Consider the following 15550-nt stretch of genomic DNA (forward strand, 5'->3'; position numbering starts at 1 on the left):
GGGTTCATTTTAAATTTAGTTAACCACATTGAAAACTAAACTTTGATCACAAAGCATATAGATGTTAAAACAAATCGATTGAGCCATAAACTCAAGCTTAGTCCACCAATTTTTATAATATATTAAATTGGAGAAAAACTTTATAAACCAACGACTTAGACCTATGTTATATGAAATTAAATATTAGATTATGACTAAAAACATGAGCAGAAGATGAAAATTATAGAGATCGGGATGCTAAAATAGATATGTGAACATATAAGGATGAACCCAATAATTATTAAAGAAAAATTATTGAAGACATGTTTAAGATGATATGTATAATTTTAATTAGGCAATGAATACTTATTTAGCAATAATAAATTAAGATAAAACTTATTTAAATATAAATGATAATACAATAGGAGATATAGCCTAATGACATAAAAGGATCCATGTATTCAATCCTACCTAGTAGAATAAAGTTTAATTGTAATTGTTGTATTGGATTAGACTATTATAGCAAAAGGTGATTACGCTCACCCCAGATATCCCTTATAGTTCATCCCCATGTTACGTAAAGGCGTATAAATTATGAGATCAACTTATAACTAACTACCAAGTGGCTAGAGGGTGCGAAGAATTTTTTTCCCCGAGGATATGTACCTATCGAGAATTAAACCCTTGCCTATTGTACTTGTATTAGGTTAGACTAGACCTCATTTATCATGAAAATCATATGGAACATTATTTATGTGGTAAAAGGTGATTCACTCGCCCTAACGCCCCCGTCAACCCGTCCCTAGGTCAAAACAGAAGAGGTAAATCACAGGTAGCTATTAGCTATTAGTGTAATATCCAAGGCATGGGGGAAGACATACTCAAACGTGTCGAATTTTGACTTCATGACTTAATGTGACAATATTTCATGTCTCAACTATCGCATCATCTCGAAGGAACATATGAAATATTATTTATGATTTCAGAGCAGGTGGAAAGATGATATAGTTACTTAATTGTTATTGTTATATAATTTCAAATTATTTATAATGAGTTTATAATCGAAGTGGGTATGTTTGTTTTATGTTTTTAATTGATATTATATATTTAATTTACTCTACAATTAATCAGTGATGAATTTGATTTTATAGAAATTTTTTATTAAGATAAATTTAAAAATAATCATAATAAATAATTTATCAATCTAAGATTTTTAGATCAATCATTTATTAAAAAAAAAAAAAAAATTGCTTTCATCAATTTACCAAATTGTTACTCGATGTTACACCATAGTCCTAAGCTATATCCTAGTAATGTTATCGAATTGGTTTTTGATATAGAAACATACGATAAAGACAAACATGGTGGGACTCAAATGCCATCCAAATCGGTGGAGCTCTTAATCTTATCTAAAAGAATGTCATACTAATTTTTAAAAACACCATTAAATTTGGTGATATTTGCTCTTTTTTTTTGTTTTTTTAATAAAAATACAAAAACAATGGATGATGTTTTAATTAACATAATTGCTAGGACTAATGTGGGGGAATTTTGCTTGTTTATTTGCCAGGAAAGTAGGAAGGAAATAATAATTTGAAATAAATAGTTAAATTTTGTTAGAAATGGATATGTTATCAGGTATTAGAATAAATTGAAGAGTAGTATTCTGACATCAATCGTTTATTAAGAAAAATATATTTATTAATTTAATATGCGGTCGATAAATTTATATATGAAATAAAAGGAAAAAATTAGTTTATATCTTTGTCTTTTTTTTCATGTTCATGACTGTAATTTTGGCTACAAATTTTATTATTTTTATTTTTTTTTATATCCTTTTTTTCCGAATAAACAACACAATGTTTTATCCTATCTTTTATCCATCTTCTTCTTCCCTCACAAGTAAACAAAAACAGTGAAAGGTCGAAACTGCCCTCGTTGCTAGAAACGCTTCCGTCGTGTTCCTTTCGCGTGCCTTTCTTTCTTCCTCCTTCCTCCTTTCTTCTTCCATGAAGCCTGTGGCTGAAACAGAGCACCTCGATTCCTTCTCCATCGCCATCTCAAAGAAGGGCCATCTCATGGCGTCGAATCCTCCGTTTTCCACCTCCTCCTCCTCCTCCTCCAGTTCCCGGTCAAGTATAGCCCAGTTGAGCAACGATCACATCATCTCCGTACTCCTCCTCCTCCCCATCGAATCCGTGCTCTCCTTCTCGATGGCCTGCAGAAGGTTCAGATCCCTCGCCTCCTCGGACGCCCTGTGGGAACCCATATGCCGGCGGGACTGGGGCGGCGGCGGCGCCGTCGACGCGCTCGTCGCTTCCTTCTCCCCGCAAGAAAGGCTGCGGATTTCCTGGAGACGGCTTTATGCTCAAGTTTCCCATCTCAGTTCCCTTTCTTGCCGCCGATTGTCTTGCAAAAGTGGCGCCTTTCCCTCTCCCAGGGCTTCTCACTCCCTGGCCTTCGTCTCCGATTGGCTCGTGCTCTTTGGCGGTGGATCTGAAGGAGGTTTGCACCCTTGTTTGTACTTTTCTTTGGTTTCTATCATATTGAGTGCCGAAATGCTGGAGTTTGACTACAGTTATCTAAGAATTTTGCTGGTTTAGCTTTCAGTGCCCTGATTGATTCTGATTAATCATTGACTATTAGCATCTAATTTTTGCTTCTAGTTTGTCAGATCAAATTCATAGAGATTTTTTTTTTTTTTTGTATAGATAGTATGCTGCAACATATCATCCACTTTCGATTTAATTTTTCTTGTTTCCCGTTCTATTGATTGTTTTTCAATTGAAGATGCAAAAGTACAAAGTTGTAGATGATGCTTGTTCTACAATTGGATTTGCATTAGCTGCTAAATAAGTTACGAAGAGGAATCTAAACCACACACCTTCAATTGTTGGGTTTCTACATATTTGACTCATAAAAAACGTATGCATAAGCACTTGGCAGTCAACAAGGTTTATATGAACGGCCCCGACCTCCATTACTTTGCCAGCTTAGTTCATGGATCTTAGATAATCCTGCTATTATTGGTGATCTAGTTAGGAAGACTTATTTTTTAGAAAATCTCAAAAATTGAAGCAATCACATGAGGGTGGAATAGCCAATTAAGTTTAAAGTGTAACCAGTCTTGCCACTTAAATGCAACCTAGCAAGTTTCTAGGAAATGAACTCAAGTCTTGCTATTCCTAGCATTCTGAAACCTGACAGATTCTCTGCTAGCATTCTTTCTCAAAGTAAATAAAGATGGCAATCGACTGTTTTTCCTTCAATCCATGTTCAGAAGGATATGCTCTGTTGTCGATCCTATTTCTCATTCTGTACTTCAGAATGTTTAGATGATGGTTTGCAAGGAAGATCTTTCTCTTTTAGATTTCATCGTTTGACATTCTTGTTATTGAAAAATAAGCAGATCTTATTTACTTCGACTTCCTTGTTACTTGATATACACTGCCAAAATCTAAGGAAAGCTCACTGTTCACTGCTATCATTGGATGAAACTTTATGTAATACAACTTAAAATTTTTTAAATATTTTCTATACATAAATTGAAATGTGTTCTTCCTCATTGTAGTTATCGTGGTTAATGTATCAACTGCATGTTTTGATGGACATTAGATAGAAAATTTTGAAGTATTATGTTAGAACAACTGTATAGATAGTTTAACAAAATGAGTAGCTCTGAAATTTTAAACTATCCCTTTGCAGCTTTACCATGAATTTTCACTCCTGGATATTGATCTCCAAAGTAAAAAATTCATCAAAATTCGTCAGCATGAGAATATTATTTTGTTTACTTTTTGAACTTCATCTCGTTCTATTCTTGTATTATCTGAACAAATTAAGAAGAGTAGATCCATATCATCTAACTTTGTCAGTTACGAGATACCTATTCGAATTAGTCCAAAATATTCTAGAACGTATGCTAGAAATTCAATGTTCTTCAGACAGAATCTTCTATTTGCATCGGGGTTAATATTTAAGGTAGTTCTAATAAATTTTTTTAACAAGTTCCTACATCAAATATTTGCGAAGTCTTATAATCATTTAGTCTGATTTATAGAACTATTGAACAACCATTCGTCAAGATTAACAGATACCATGAAACTTAGCAAAAATAGTTTTTGCTTAAATAATATGCCATTCTTTTTGTTGCTAAGGTGTTTTTTCCCTCTAATTATTAGGGCGCCATCTCGATGATACATGGATAGCATACGTTGGAAATGGATGCAACAGGGCACTAAATTGGCAACACATTAATTCAGGCATCCCGAGTGGACGATTTGGACAGACATGCACTGTCCTCGGCAACTATCTAGTTCTTTTTGGTGGCATCAGTGATAATGGAGACCGTTTGAATGATACATGGATCGGAGAGACCTTTTATGAGGGACAAGATATGAGAATTGCATGGAGGCTGCTGGATGTGAATTCTGTAGTTCCATCTCCTCGTGGAGCTCATGCTGCATGTTGTGTTGCAGATTGTAGGATGGTGGTGCATGGAGGAATTGGGTTGCACGGCCTCAGACTTAATGATACGTGGATTCTGAATTTGTCAGACGACTTCAGATCTGGCAGATGGCATCAGATAAATAATGTTCAGTCGCTACCTCCGCCACGCTCAGGTCACACATTAACTTGGATTGGTGGAACATATATGGTTCTGTTTGGTGGGAGGGGATCAGGATATGAAGTTCTTAATGATGTTTGGCTCTTGGACATCGGTATCGCTAATTCCGAATGGAAGGAACTCAAGTACGAGCTATATGGTTTACCAAGTGAAATGCCCCTTCCACGAGTTGGACATTCAGCAACACTTGTATTAGGGAGAAAGATTCTCGTATATGGTGGTGAAGATTCACAGAGGCATAGGAAGGACGACTTTTGGGTGTTAGATGTAGGTGCTCTTCCGAGGTTCCAAACAGTAGGATTAAAGAAATCGCCAAGAAACTTTTGGAAAAAGCTGCAAGTTGAAGGTCACCACCCGTTGTACAGGTCTTTCCATGGCGCCTGCACTGACAAGTCTGGACGCTATGTCTATATCTTTGGAGGTATGGTCGATAGCATCATTCAACCTGCTGAGCCCTCTGGATTGACTTTTAACGCGGAATTGCATCAGATAGAGCTTCTTCTCCAGTTATAGCCATGTGAAGCTTTAGACACTATATGGAGCACACGTACAAGTAATATGATACAAAATCAGGTGCACCTTGTAAAAACCTGTCTGATGATTAATCTTCACACATGGACCTGCTTGTAAGAATAATGCTCCTTGAAAGTAAGAGTCCATAGTAATATTGGTTTGTCGACCACATGTTTGTACAGAGTTCAGGACTTTCTGATATTTGTTAAGGATCTAGTCTCGAAATGAAGGCTACCAGGAGGTTCCGGTAAGTTACGTAAGGAACTTTGAACACCGATGCATTTTTTCCGAATTTTCCACGGGCTAGGGTTTGTGCTGGAAGGCTCAATTTAGCAATTAATACTGCAGTGCTTCATATTGGATTTCCAGAAGATATTTTTGTCTCCAAAGAGTGTTTGTGGAAGAACACATTCTCCATACTCGCAACTCTGACAGTGTAGCATGACCAGGTTCTTCTGTCTCGAAGAGGCGATTTTCATGGTCCCAACTTTCAATTTTGAAACCGAGATTGACCTTAATCCATGTCCTTGACAGAATAGCTGGTACCATTCACCCAGGTCTATTGTTCTCCAGCCGCGGGCCACTTTTAAGTGACAGGGTTATCGATAAAGATCTGGAAGTAGTTGTTTGTAACCAGTGAGGATGCTGTAGATTCTATTCTTTTGCGATAGATGATGGATAGATCTGGAAGTAGTTGTGACGTTGCCAAGCCACAAAACATGGATCTTGCAGACAATAATAGAGCATGGAGCTTCACCAGTCGGCTTGTCTTTATGTCTGGACTCTCATATGTTGTGGTCACTGGTTAAGCAAGAAGAGGGGACCGACAATTTGCCAAGACAATCTGGTCCTGCAGCTGATTATATTGCATCTGGAGGGTTGCAATCTCAATCCACTGAGCACCTTGTGATGTAGGGGACATGGCTCATGGGCGCGTGCCAACTCTAGGAAGTAATGTTGTTCTCTTCAAGTAAGAATACTAAACCCTCTGTTAAATATCTCTCTGGACAAAATTGCATGCCTTCATTGTCTCAGCTTGATGTTCTAATGCATTGTGTCAGTTCTCTTGGCTTCATTTTGTTTTTCATTCTCAATGAATATAAAAATGTAGATTGTTAACAACGATATACAATTTATTTAAATATAGATAATTATATAGTAGATGATTGAATTCATTTTTACATGCCTACACAAAATCATTTATAAAATAGCATGTGTCCTTCGAATTCGGCACTATGCTAGGTGTCACAGAGTCAATTTCTACCTTGGAAATTTTCATGCGCTGACACCAAGTTTCGCACTTGATTCAACCCATAAATGCACCTCCAAAGTGCAAGAGAATACACAAGCCAAAGGCACAACAAAGTCATAAGCAAGAAACACACAATGTAGAAAAACTCTCAACCTTTATATTCACAATGATAAAGGACTACAAAGTGGACTCTTTAGTATTTGCTCACACATTCTTTTCTCTCTGCCTTGCCATTGCTCCAATGCTGCCTATTTATAATGCATAAGCAGAAGTTGGTTTGGCAGTTATAAATGGTTGCATGACTGTTTTGTCAACTATCATTCTACATGTCTCAAACTGTTTGTCTACATCATTTGTTGTTTTGATACCATGCAAAGGTCAGCCTACATCCTTGTGCTTGGCCTAAGCTTGGTTCCATGAACTTAGGCAGAACAGCCCCCTTGTTCCTCCATTCGTCGTGTTGCATTGCATGTGCTTGCCGCATGCCATGTCGCACATTTCCTACTAGCCTTGCTTGACTAAATGCTCAAACTCTGCAAGTTCAATCTTCGCATCTGTTCATCACAATCAAAGTCGGCTTCCCGCTTGACTTGTACTTGGACAACCTCCGCACACTGTCGCAAATCCTATCGCTACTTGGCATGCCTTGCGCATATATCCAATAAGCTAGATCAAAGGAGCAACATACCAATCTTTATGCCCAACCTTGCAATCAAGTCAGCGGGCTAACATTAGGGCATAATAATTTGGCACTAATAGACGGTCTTCCTCTATGGTTTATCTATTAGATAAATTTGCACAATTTATGTACACTTAGAGATCGATCTTTAGAATATTCATTTTTATCGGGATTCAAATTTTGATTCTCTTATTTGTTCCACTGTACTCATGGAGGCATCATGACTGACATGGACACACTAGTTGAGACGTAATGACCGAACTAGCCTGCTCAATATATACCAAATATATAAAAATAATTTTAAGATAAATTTTAGTATCATATCCTAACAATAAAAAAATAATCTATTTCTATACATGTGCAAAATATAGAAAAAGTTATTTTTTAAAACAAATAATTTATTTTTAAAAAATATATTTTTACAAATAAATTATTTTGTAGAGAGCCTAAATGTGTAATACCTTTAATATATTTTAAAAACAAAAAATGATATCATAAAACTTATTTAAAGTAATTTATTTATGAATTATTTATAAACATGAATAAAGGCAAAACTCCCTTACTTTGAGCTTTTTCATAAGTCTTTAAAATGCATTTTAAACTTGTTAATTTGTATATTCTTAGTATTAAACAAATATAAATGTGGTGTAATCGAGTTAAATATCAAAATAAATGATAATGTTCCTAATTTTAATTCTCATTTAGGAAAGGGAAAAAGGGATTACGAAGCAAACTTAGTTTCAAGATTAAACAATTTCTAAAGGAACTAGATACAAAACTCTACAAACAACAACGACACTCTCCACATTCTTCCGACCTACAACCCTAAACACCCGACCGATTGCTATGCGAAACTTTTCCACCTTTGACGAAGGATAGAGCTTCAGTTTCACATTCAGCCTCGCCGTAGAAAGACAAAGAGTGAACCCTTGGATCCCACCCCGAGCCTTATTTTCTCGTCAATGTATGTGATTTGTAGCTTGACCTCACTCTGAAGGCCGTACGGGAACTCGAGCGGCCCCACCTTCAGCACCGGAGGTTCGAATATGACTTGGACCCATTTACTGTCCAGCACAATCAGTTTACCTGAAAATAGCTCTTAGGTTAAAGAACTGAAGATGATCCTCGCAAAGAATTTCCGAACATGTTCATCGTGTGTCGGGTGTTTAACCTTTCAAGGATACTTCTCCATTGAGGACCCCCAAAATAGAAAAAGTAACTTTGTTCCTCACGATATCAGGAGCTTCCAATGCCTGTACCATTTCGCTTGTCTTGAAGATGAGTCGTCCAATTACGCTTCTATAGCCTCCTCCCGGCGATGTTGGCCTCGAACAATACACTACATCCCATTCTGAGGTGCATATCCAGGCATGAGCTTGTTAGACTAATAGTTAGCACAAACAATCCTGGATGTTCATAGTTTCCTAAACTAGTGATAGGTAAATTTGGTAGAGAAAACTAATAAGAATTGTGTGAGGTATGTTATCGAGAATTTGTTCATAGGCAAAGCTTGAAACATACCTCCAAAGATGAGAGGGGACTTGACCGGCTCATCGACACAATATCCCGCGAGCTGATCAGCCACATTCGACACCTCTTTGTGTCCATCGCTACTAAGCGCGATCCCTCCATCAGTTCCTTTGACCTACAGCACCAACCAATCTTACTGCCACAGTTAGCCATCTATTTGCAACTAACCCTAAAACTACAGGCAATTTGAATTCCAACTCCCCCCCAAAAATTTGCTTTTACAGAAGTTGTTGAAGAAGAGGAACTTCGAATTGTTAAAATGGAGGGAAGGGTAAAATATACTATTTTAATTCTAGAGGATAAATTGGAAAATTCCCAAATAAAGTTGAAATCCAGTTCCCAAGAAAAGAAATTCAAATTTTGATAAATTGTAGAAACCCTAGGAGCAGTGTGATTACATCGATTTATTGTTCTTTAGATGTGTAAAAGATAGAACCTTGGATAGGATGGAGGCGACGAGGTCGTCCGGCGCCGCCGCTACGAGCGGCTGCGACGAGACGGTGGCGCGGACGGTGGGGATTTTCCAGCGGCGTGGCAGCGGGATAGAGGAGGGAGGCGGCGAGACCGTAGGGGAGAAGAGAGGAAGGCCTACGGAGGACGCCATGGCCGGCCGGCGGCGGAAGAAGGTTCTCGACGTTTTCTTTGGCTGTGCCTCCCTTCTAACTTTGCCTTACGCCTCACTATATCTTTTTTTCAAGTATTTATTTATTTATTTTATTTATTGGAAACTATTTTCTCGTTTTTGATTGGATGGTTCTTGATTTCGGATAAGAGGAAAGATAGTGGGCCCACTGGCTACGTGGCGAATTGCTATGGCCAATGGCCGTTTTCCGAAATCCAAATTGATCGACCACCGATTCAACTCACTGCCACCGAGTCAAAAGGACGAGTTCAATAATAATAATTATTATTATTATTATTATCGATTTTTCTGGGCAAATTTCACCGCTAACTTATTAAAATTTTTAATTATTCTGGTTGGTTGTCATGAAAAACTTGTATATAACTCAAAATACTCAGTGAAAAAAAAAAATTAAAAGTTTATTAATTTCCTTAAAAAAATTATGGACAGCATGTGTCGCTCACGTGCGTGGGGGTAAGCGTTCTGGAAGCGAGTTCAGTGACTCAGCGACAGGACGCGACGCGGGGGAATCGGGACTCGGCGACCTCGATGAACCTCGCCGGCACCCCCGAGCACGCTTCGAGACGCCGGAGCACCGCGCCCATGCCGCACCCCAAATCTCCGGAACTGGAAGGCTCCTCGTTGCCATCCTCATTCTCGACGCCGTCGTCGCCCTTGTCATGCCGTGCGAAGATCTTGACGGCGAACCAGAGCGCGGCCGCGAGAGCCACCCGTCCTGGCTTCGCGCCGACGACCACCGAACGAGAAGAGAGTAATCGCGCTGCTGCGGTCGCGCATCGGCGCGCGATCCTCAGCCCCAATTTGCCACTCCAAACACTCAACACCCGCTCCGCCCTCTCGTCTCCAAACTGGCGCCGCCGACCCCGCCGCTTCGACGGTCCTCGCTGCTTCTCCGGCCGAGACGCAGTCCTCGACTCGGCGGCGGACAGGCAAGACGAGCTCGAGTGCTCGGCTCCATCGCAGTGGCTGCAGAGGGAGCGAAAGGGCCGAACCACGGCTCCGGAGACGACGCAGGCTCCACCGTCGACGGCGCGGCACTCCGCGCAGGCCACGCGGCGGACGTGCCGGGCAACGAGAAAGTTAGCGCCGTGGACGGAGGCGTCGCAGGACCAGCAGAGGAAGGCGTCGTCGGAGTCGCAATAGAGGGAGGCCCCGCCGCCGCACAGCTCGCATTGCTTCTCCATCGGTGCCGTCGGAAGGATACGCCGTTGCGCCTTCCTTTTTAAGGCGGCGAACCGGAAGAAACCTGCTGCCGGTTTAGGTAAATCGGGTCTGGTTTTGTGGTCGGAAGAGGAAGAAGATGGTCAAAATTATTTAATTAGTTTTTTCTTTTATTTAATTATTAATTTAAGGCCAGAATTTTTAATAAGAATTTAAAAGAGTGTGCAGTCGAGAGACGTGGAGTAACGGAGGACGCGCACCTCGCTGTCGTGGTCGATGCCGGTTGGACCCGGTTCGGTTGAATTGACCTGGTCGACGGAAAGGGAGTTTAATTCTATGGAGGGCGGTCCAAGGGATGGCCGATGACGTGGACCATCGAGTGATTGGACGACCACGTCTAAATCGACTCGCCGGCGTCGTGTAATTTGGGCGCGTAAGCAAGTCCTGAACCATTCGCCTCGGTAATGAGCAGGGACACGTGTCAGTTTCGGGCATGGGAATGCGCCATTAATGGGGGTTGTTAACTTGTTGGCAGTTGCGTTAACTCGACGATTTGCAGCCGAAGATGTTTTGGTCGTCGTTTGGTCGAAGGAATGGAAATAGTCAAATTTAAGAATTTAAAGAAAATAAAGAAAAAAAATTGATGAACGGATAATATTGAATTTGAGATGATTGATTTCGTAGAATGGAAGTTTTTTTTTATTGACTGTCTACGTAAATTAAAAAATATTTATAGTGAATAGTTCAAACCTTCAGCATTTTATGATTATATATTTTTTTTAGAAAATAAATTATAAATATATCATAGTTGATGATTAAATCGTTGGTACCTGAATGATAATTTGATATTTTTTGTTGTATCATAGCCCTGGAGTTATACCCATTAAGAGAAACTTTTAAGAGGGATATGTGAATATATAAGGATAATATAATAAAAAATAAAAATATTAGAGAAATAGTTGGATTTATACCTACTAAAAGAAATTTTTAAAAGACACTTCTAACTATATCCGTGAGGTCGGTACTAGGGGGACAATTAAAATAACGGATCTACATGTTTTTAAGAGATAATTCTAAATGGTATAAATATGTACATAAACGACTATTAAATGTTACAATTAAACGATCTTAAATTATAAGAGCATCCATTATAAGATAGAATATTTCTTCAAAATATTTATGTTCTCACATCTACATCATCAATCAAATATCTCATTTCTTAAATATTTCAAATTCTATAATTAAATATTATTTATGGGTTCCATCTATTAAATACCCACTATCAAATATTCTACACTCCACCATTAAATATATATCACATCTCAAATTGTTAAAAACAACGAGCATAACTATGCTGGTGATTTCAAATTTCCTTCTTACTATTCCCTTCCAATGAAAGATATTTGAGATGGAGATATTTAGAGAAATATTCCTTCTAAATATCTCTTATTGTGGACGCTCTAACAAATGTATACCTTAAGAAAGAGAAATAAAAATATAATAATAATGATAAAATAAGATAAAATTTATTTAAATATAAATGATAATATAATAAAAAATAAAATCGTGACGTGAAATGATCTATATAATCGATCTAAGCTAATGAGATAAAATTTGAATATTATTATATTAAAATAACCTCTTCTCATATCTTAATTTATTTTTTATTTTAATACTATTTGTTCTGCTGATTGTTATGTTCACTTAATTATTATAAGTTTGTAGCTTCTATAAGATAATCTCAATATAAGAAATTAAATATCTATATTATAATGTTATAAATGATATAATTGAAGTGTGTATATCGTAACAATTATGAGTCCATAGTTATTATAATTCAAGTTTGATTATTTAGAACTTTTAGTTATTTGATTGGTTGTTGAACTTTATAATTTAAATATATTTTATTTTATTTTACTATTTATTTAGTATATTGAAAAGAGTTTTATTAATGAATATGATTTGTGAATGTTGTTCATGAACATTGTTCGTAAATATTAACGAACTGAATACATATGTGTTCAAACTTATTTATTTAGTTTAACTAGCTGTTCAAGCTTGTTTGTTTAATTAATCTTGTGTATATTGAACGAACATAAACAAGTTCTTATCGAGTCTAACACCAAATTTATTCACGGACGTTTGATTCATTTATAGCTTTATTTTAAATAACATTTTGATTTGTAAAATAGTTTACAATTTAAGATTATATTTAAGTTATACGTAGAATAGGGATTTTACTTGGACATACGTGTTTAGTGTTTGGGTATTTTCGAAGTACTTGAGTCCTAGAAGCTTTAATTGATAAAGAGTTGTCTCTGCGTATAACTAAGTATTCGAGTGGTAGAATTATTTCATTGGATAAGGATTGATTTTCACAAAGTATATTTCCTTAAGGATTAAATATTTTCCCACTGAAGAGGCCATTTAATAGCTGATTTATTTTTATTTATTTCATTGTGGGGCTGACCATGGACACTCGGGTGATAAAAATTACCTTTTTTTACTTTATTTAATTGAGAAAGTTTGATAGAATTGAAGGTTGAGGTTTGATTATTAAAATCTTAATAGCTTCCAAAGCTATCCAAATCATATTTGTCAACCGAATCAAGTTTATTGGTGAACATAAGGTGAGTTAGAGTGTTGACCAATTGTTTCAATCGACTAGAATAATATGAAATTAAAAGTGACTAGAAATCTATTTAATTGAATAAAAAAAGATATTACTCATCTCAAACGATTTAATATTATCAGTCCTATAATAAAATATAGATAAATAAATCATAAAAAAATATTTTTTATCTTAATATAATGATCTTTGTACTTAGTAACATCAGATAACTAATATGATATTTTATACCAGTTAAAAATTAATTTTACAATGTATTGGAAAAAATATCCATATGGTCCCAAGTGCAGCAAGACAAGCCTCATTCAACTGTTGCATCTCAACATTCATATATAAGTTATCCAATAATGAAATTTTGGAGGACTAAAATGAAATTTCGTACATAGTTTTTAAAGTCACGACTCAAAGCACGACCAAGGATTCGACATCTCGTAAACCAATTCGCGACAAAAGTTGTTCCTCGTGCATCAGTTGTCGTTCGCGACATAAGTAGCGTGTCAGCTGGGAAAAGAGACCGCGAACCAACGCCGAGCAGCGTGCTCCTTCCTTCCTTCCTGTCTAGGGTTTCTTCTTCGATCTCTTTTTACCTTGTCCTTCCACATCCCTCTCTCGTCGGGCTGCAGATCTCCCTCTTTCGCCCTCCGATGGCGTACGTCGACCACGCCTTCTCCATCTCCGACGAGGACATCATGATGGGCGACTCCAGCTACGCCATCCGCAGCCGGCCCCCCATCAAAGAGATCGCCTTCGCCGTCGCCCTCCTCGTATTCGGCTCCCTCGCCATCGTCGTCGGCTCCATCATGGCCGCCAACCGCGTCGGCGGCGACCGCGCCCACGGTACCTGATTTCCCTCTCAATTTAGTCCAGTCCCAACTCTTTATGCCGGTCCTTCTTCACACCCTATTGTTGGGATTTTACGAATTAGGGATTTTCTTCGCGATTTTGGGGTCCGTGCTTTTCCTGCCAGGGTTCTACTACACGAGGATAGCTTATTATGCGTACAAGGGGTATAAAGGCTTTTCCTTTGACAATATTCCTGCTGTCTGAGAACTATGGATGCATTTCTTGGCTCGCCATGGATGATCCCTTCTGTATAGTATGCTTCGACAACACTTTACTAGGGTTTCTTTATCTCTTGGTCTCTTTCTTCTTCTTGGACAACTTGCATGTAATTTCTCGTTGAAATAATGATAATAAACTGTGTTATGTGAAGTCTTGAAGTTAAATTGTCTACGTGTGCTTGCTAGTTGATAAATTAGTGTAATATACATTGTGAACAATTGAGTTTAGAAGAACCTCACGAACTGCATTATTCTGTTGTTTGACAAACTGTTCTATATATATTTTTTTGTTAGAATTACCCTTTCCCCCTAAATAGAACAAGTAGTATAACATACATCACACAATTGAGTTTAGAAGAACCTCGCAAACTGCATTATTTCTGTTGTTTGTTGACAAACTGTTCTGTGTTTACAGTTACCTTTTTTTTCCAGATATCTAAGAGATGCCCCCTTGTTAATCTCATTTTTAGCTCGTTGCTTGATTTTGCATCTCTCAAATAGTTTGTATTTTTTTTCAGGAAACTGGCATATATATGAGGTTCAATCTTATGGTAATCTAGTAGATATATTCTCAGTACTTGCTGAGATTTAACTACTGTAAATGAACATCCAAGATTAAAGAATGTGCTTCACTGCATTAATGCCGATCATTTTACGTTTTCACAGTATTTTAGCAGAGATAACACTTTTTTAACGTATTTGGGTTCATTCTTATTTCTCGCACAAATTTGAACTGTTTGAGTTGTTTCATCATAGCCAATTACTGATCTAATTCATCATTTTCTTTGCGTTTTTCTGAATCACACTAACAAACACTGAAATTTCTCATGGGTCCTGGTTTTAACATGTTTTTTTCCGGACTTATTTCCACTTTTAGTTTTTTCACACCTTGGATTTTTGTGTTTAATCAGACCAGACCATTTTGGTGGATATATCAATAAACTTCCACATTATTCTTAGGCATATAATGTTCATTCGATGAATCAAAACAACCTTGTATGCCTACCAACAAATGGTTTCTCATTCTCATTGTTGCCAATCAATATGACTTAAATGCTTCAGTTCCAAAATTTTTTGTATTGTCTGTCACCCACACAGCCTATATAATGTTGCTTAAGAACAACATAGTAGAATTGATCCATGGTTCCAACTTCAGAGTACATATTCGATTGTGTTTGTCCTTATTTTCATTTTTATTTATGTATTTATGATTTTTTTTTCAACTTCATGCTTCTTCTATGTTAAACTGTGTTACTTTAAAGTGGTTCTATGATATCAAGCTAAACATATTTTGATGACTGTTGCATTACTTCTACGTGGGTTTCAACATCTAGCAAACTTGGACAGAGTTCATACAAGTCACTTGTTAAAAGACATCAGTCATTAGGCTTTATGATTCTGTATAATTGTCAATCAACCTCTTCATCTCAACTTGTATGCAAAATTGCAAATCATTGTTGATGGTTTTTTTTTTCT

At 37.4% G+C, this 15550-nt stretch overlaps 4 protein-coding genes across 6 annotated transcripts; 2 read left to right on the forward strand and 2 right to left on the reverse strand.

Annotated features, from left to right (window-relative positions):
* The first annotated feature begins 1945 nt into the window (after positions 1–1945).
* On the forward strand, positions 1946–9704 carry LOC122026429 (F-box/kelch-repeat protein At1g51550-like). Of its 2 annotated transcripts, XR_006124145.1 has the most exons (3): positions 1946–2484; positions 4161–6089; positions 9653–9704. XR_006124145.1 is itself a non-coding variant. In XM_042585167.1 (2 exons), exons 1-2 carry the CDS (start codon positions 1989–1991, stop codon positions 5117–5119), a joined length of 1455 nt encoding a protein of 484 aa, XP_042441101.1. In that variant the 5' UTR covers positions 1946–1988; the 3' UTR covers positions 5120–6194. The 2 variants fall into 2 exon arrangements, 1 of the variants encoding a protein (XP_042441101.1); XM_042585167.1 differs by lacking the exon at positions 9653–9704 and having other exon boundaries at positions 4161–6194.
* LOC122026431 (probable plastid-lipid-associated protein 8, chloroplastic) lies at positions 7772–9262 on the reverse strand. The gene is made up of 4 exons (XM_042585170.1): positions 9017–9262; positions 8572–8695; positions 8222–8401; positions 7772–8136 (listed from the first exon to the last, which is right to left on the reverse strand). Exons 1-4 carry the CDS (start codon positions 9182–9184, stop codon positions 7946–7948), a joined length of 663 nt encoding a protein of 220 aa, XP_042441104.1. The 5' UTR covers positions 9185–9262; the 3' UTR covers positions 7772–7945.
* Positions 9601–10544, reverse strand: LOC122026430 (B-box zinc finger protein 32-like). The gene has a single exon (XM_042585169.1). It carries the CDS (start codon positions 10405–10407, stop codon positions 9706–9708), a length of 702 nt encoding a protein of 233 aa, XP_042441103.1. The 5' UTR covers positions 10408–10544; the 3' UTR covers positions 9601–9705.
* A 2955-nt stretch (positions 10545–13499) lies between these two features.
* Positions 13500–15550, forward strand: LOC122028235 (transmembrane protein 230-like). 2 transcript variants are annotated; one of them, XM_042587262.1, is made up of 3 exons: positions 13500–13850; positions 13939–14109; positions 14593–15550. In XM_042587262.1, the coding sequence occupies exons 1-2, from the start codon at positions 13658–13660 to the stop codon at positions 14058–14060; spliced, it is 315 nt and encodes a 104-aa protein (XP_042443196.1). In that variant the 5' UTR covers positions 13500–13657; the 3' UTR covers positions 14061–14109; positions 14593–15550. The 2 variants fall into 2 exon arrangements, with proteins under 2 accessions (XP_042443196.1, XP_042443195.1); XM_042587261.1 differs by lacking the exon at positions 14593–15550 and having other exon boundaries at positions 13501–13850; positions 13939–14342.

Source organism: Zingiber officinale, chromosome 10A (assembly GCF_018446385.1).
Source record: "Zingiber officinale cultivar Zhangliang chromosome 10A, Zo_v1.1, whole genome shotgun sequence".
NCBI lineage: Eukaryota > Viridiplantae > Streptophyta > Magnoliopsida > Zingiberales > Zingiberaceae > Zingiber > Zingiber officinale.

Coding starts and splice junctions, on each gene's coding strand:
- LOC122026431 (XM_042585170.1), bottom strand. CDS start 9,184: ATGGCGTCCTCCGTAGGCCTTCCTCTCTTCTCCCCTACGGTCTCGCCG. Junction 8,696..9,016: donor TCGCCTCCATCCTATCCAAG/GTTCTATCTTTT, acceptor TTGGTGCTGTAG/GTCAAAGGAACTGATGGAGG. Junction 8,137..8,221: donor TGGAGAAGTATCCTTGAAAG/GTTAAACACCCG, acceptor AGCTATTTTCAG/GTAAACTGATTGTGCTGGAC.
- LOC122026429 (XM_042585167.1), top strand. CDS start 1,989: ATGAAGCCTGTGGCTGAAACAGAGCACCTCGATTCCTTCTCCATCGCC. Junction 2,485..4,160: donor TGGCGGTGGATCTGAAGGAG/GTTTGCACCCTT, acceptor TCTAATTATTAG/GGCGCCATCTCGATGATACA.
- LOC122028235 (XM_042587262.1), top strand. CDS start 13,658: ATGGCGTACGTCGACCACGCCTTCTCCATCTCCGACGAGGACATCATG. Junction 13,851..13,938: donor CGGCGGCGACCGCGCCCACG/GTACCTGATTTC, acceptor TTTACGAATTAG/GGATTTTCTTCGCGATTTTG.
- LOC122026430 (XM_042585169.1), bottom strand. CDS start 10,407: ATGGAGAAGCAATGCGAGCTGTGCGGCGGCGGGGCCTCCCTCTATTGC.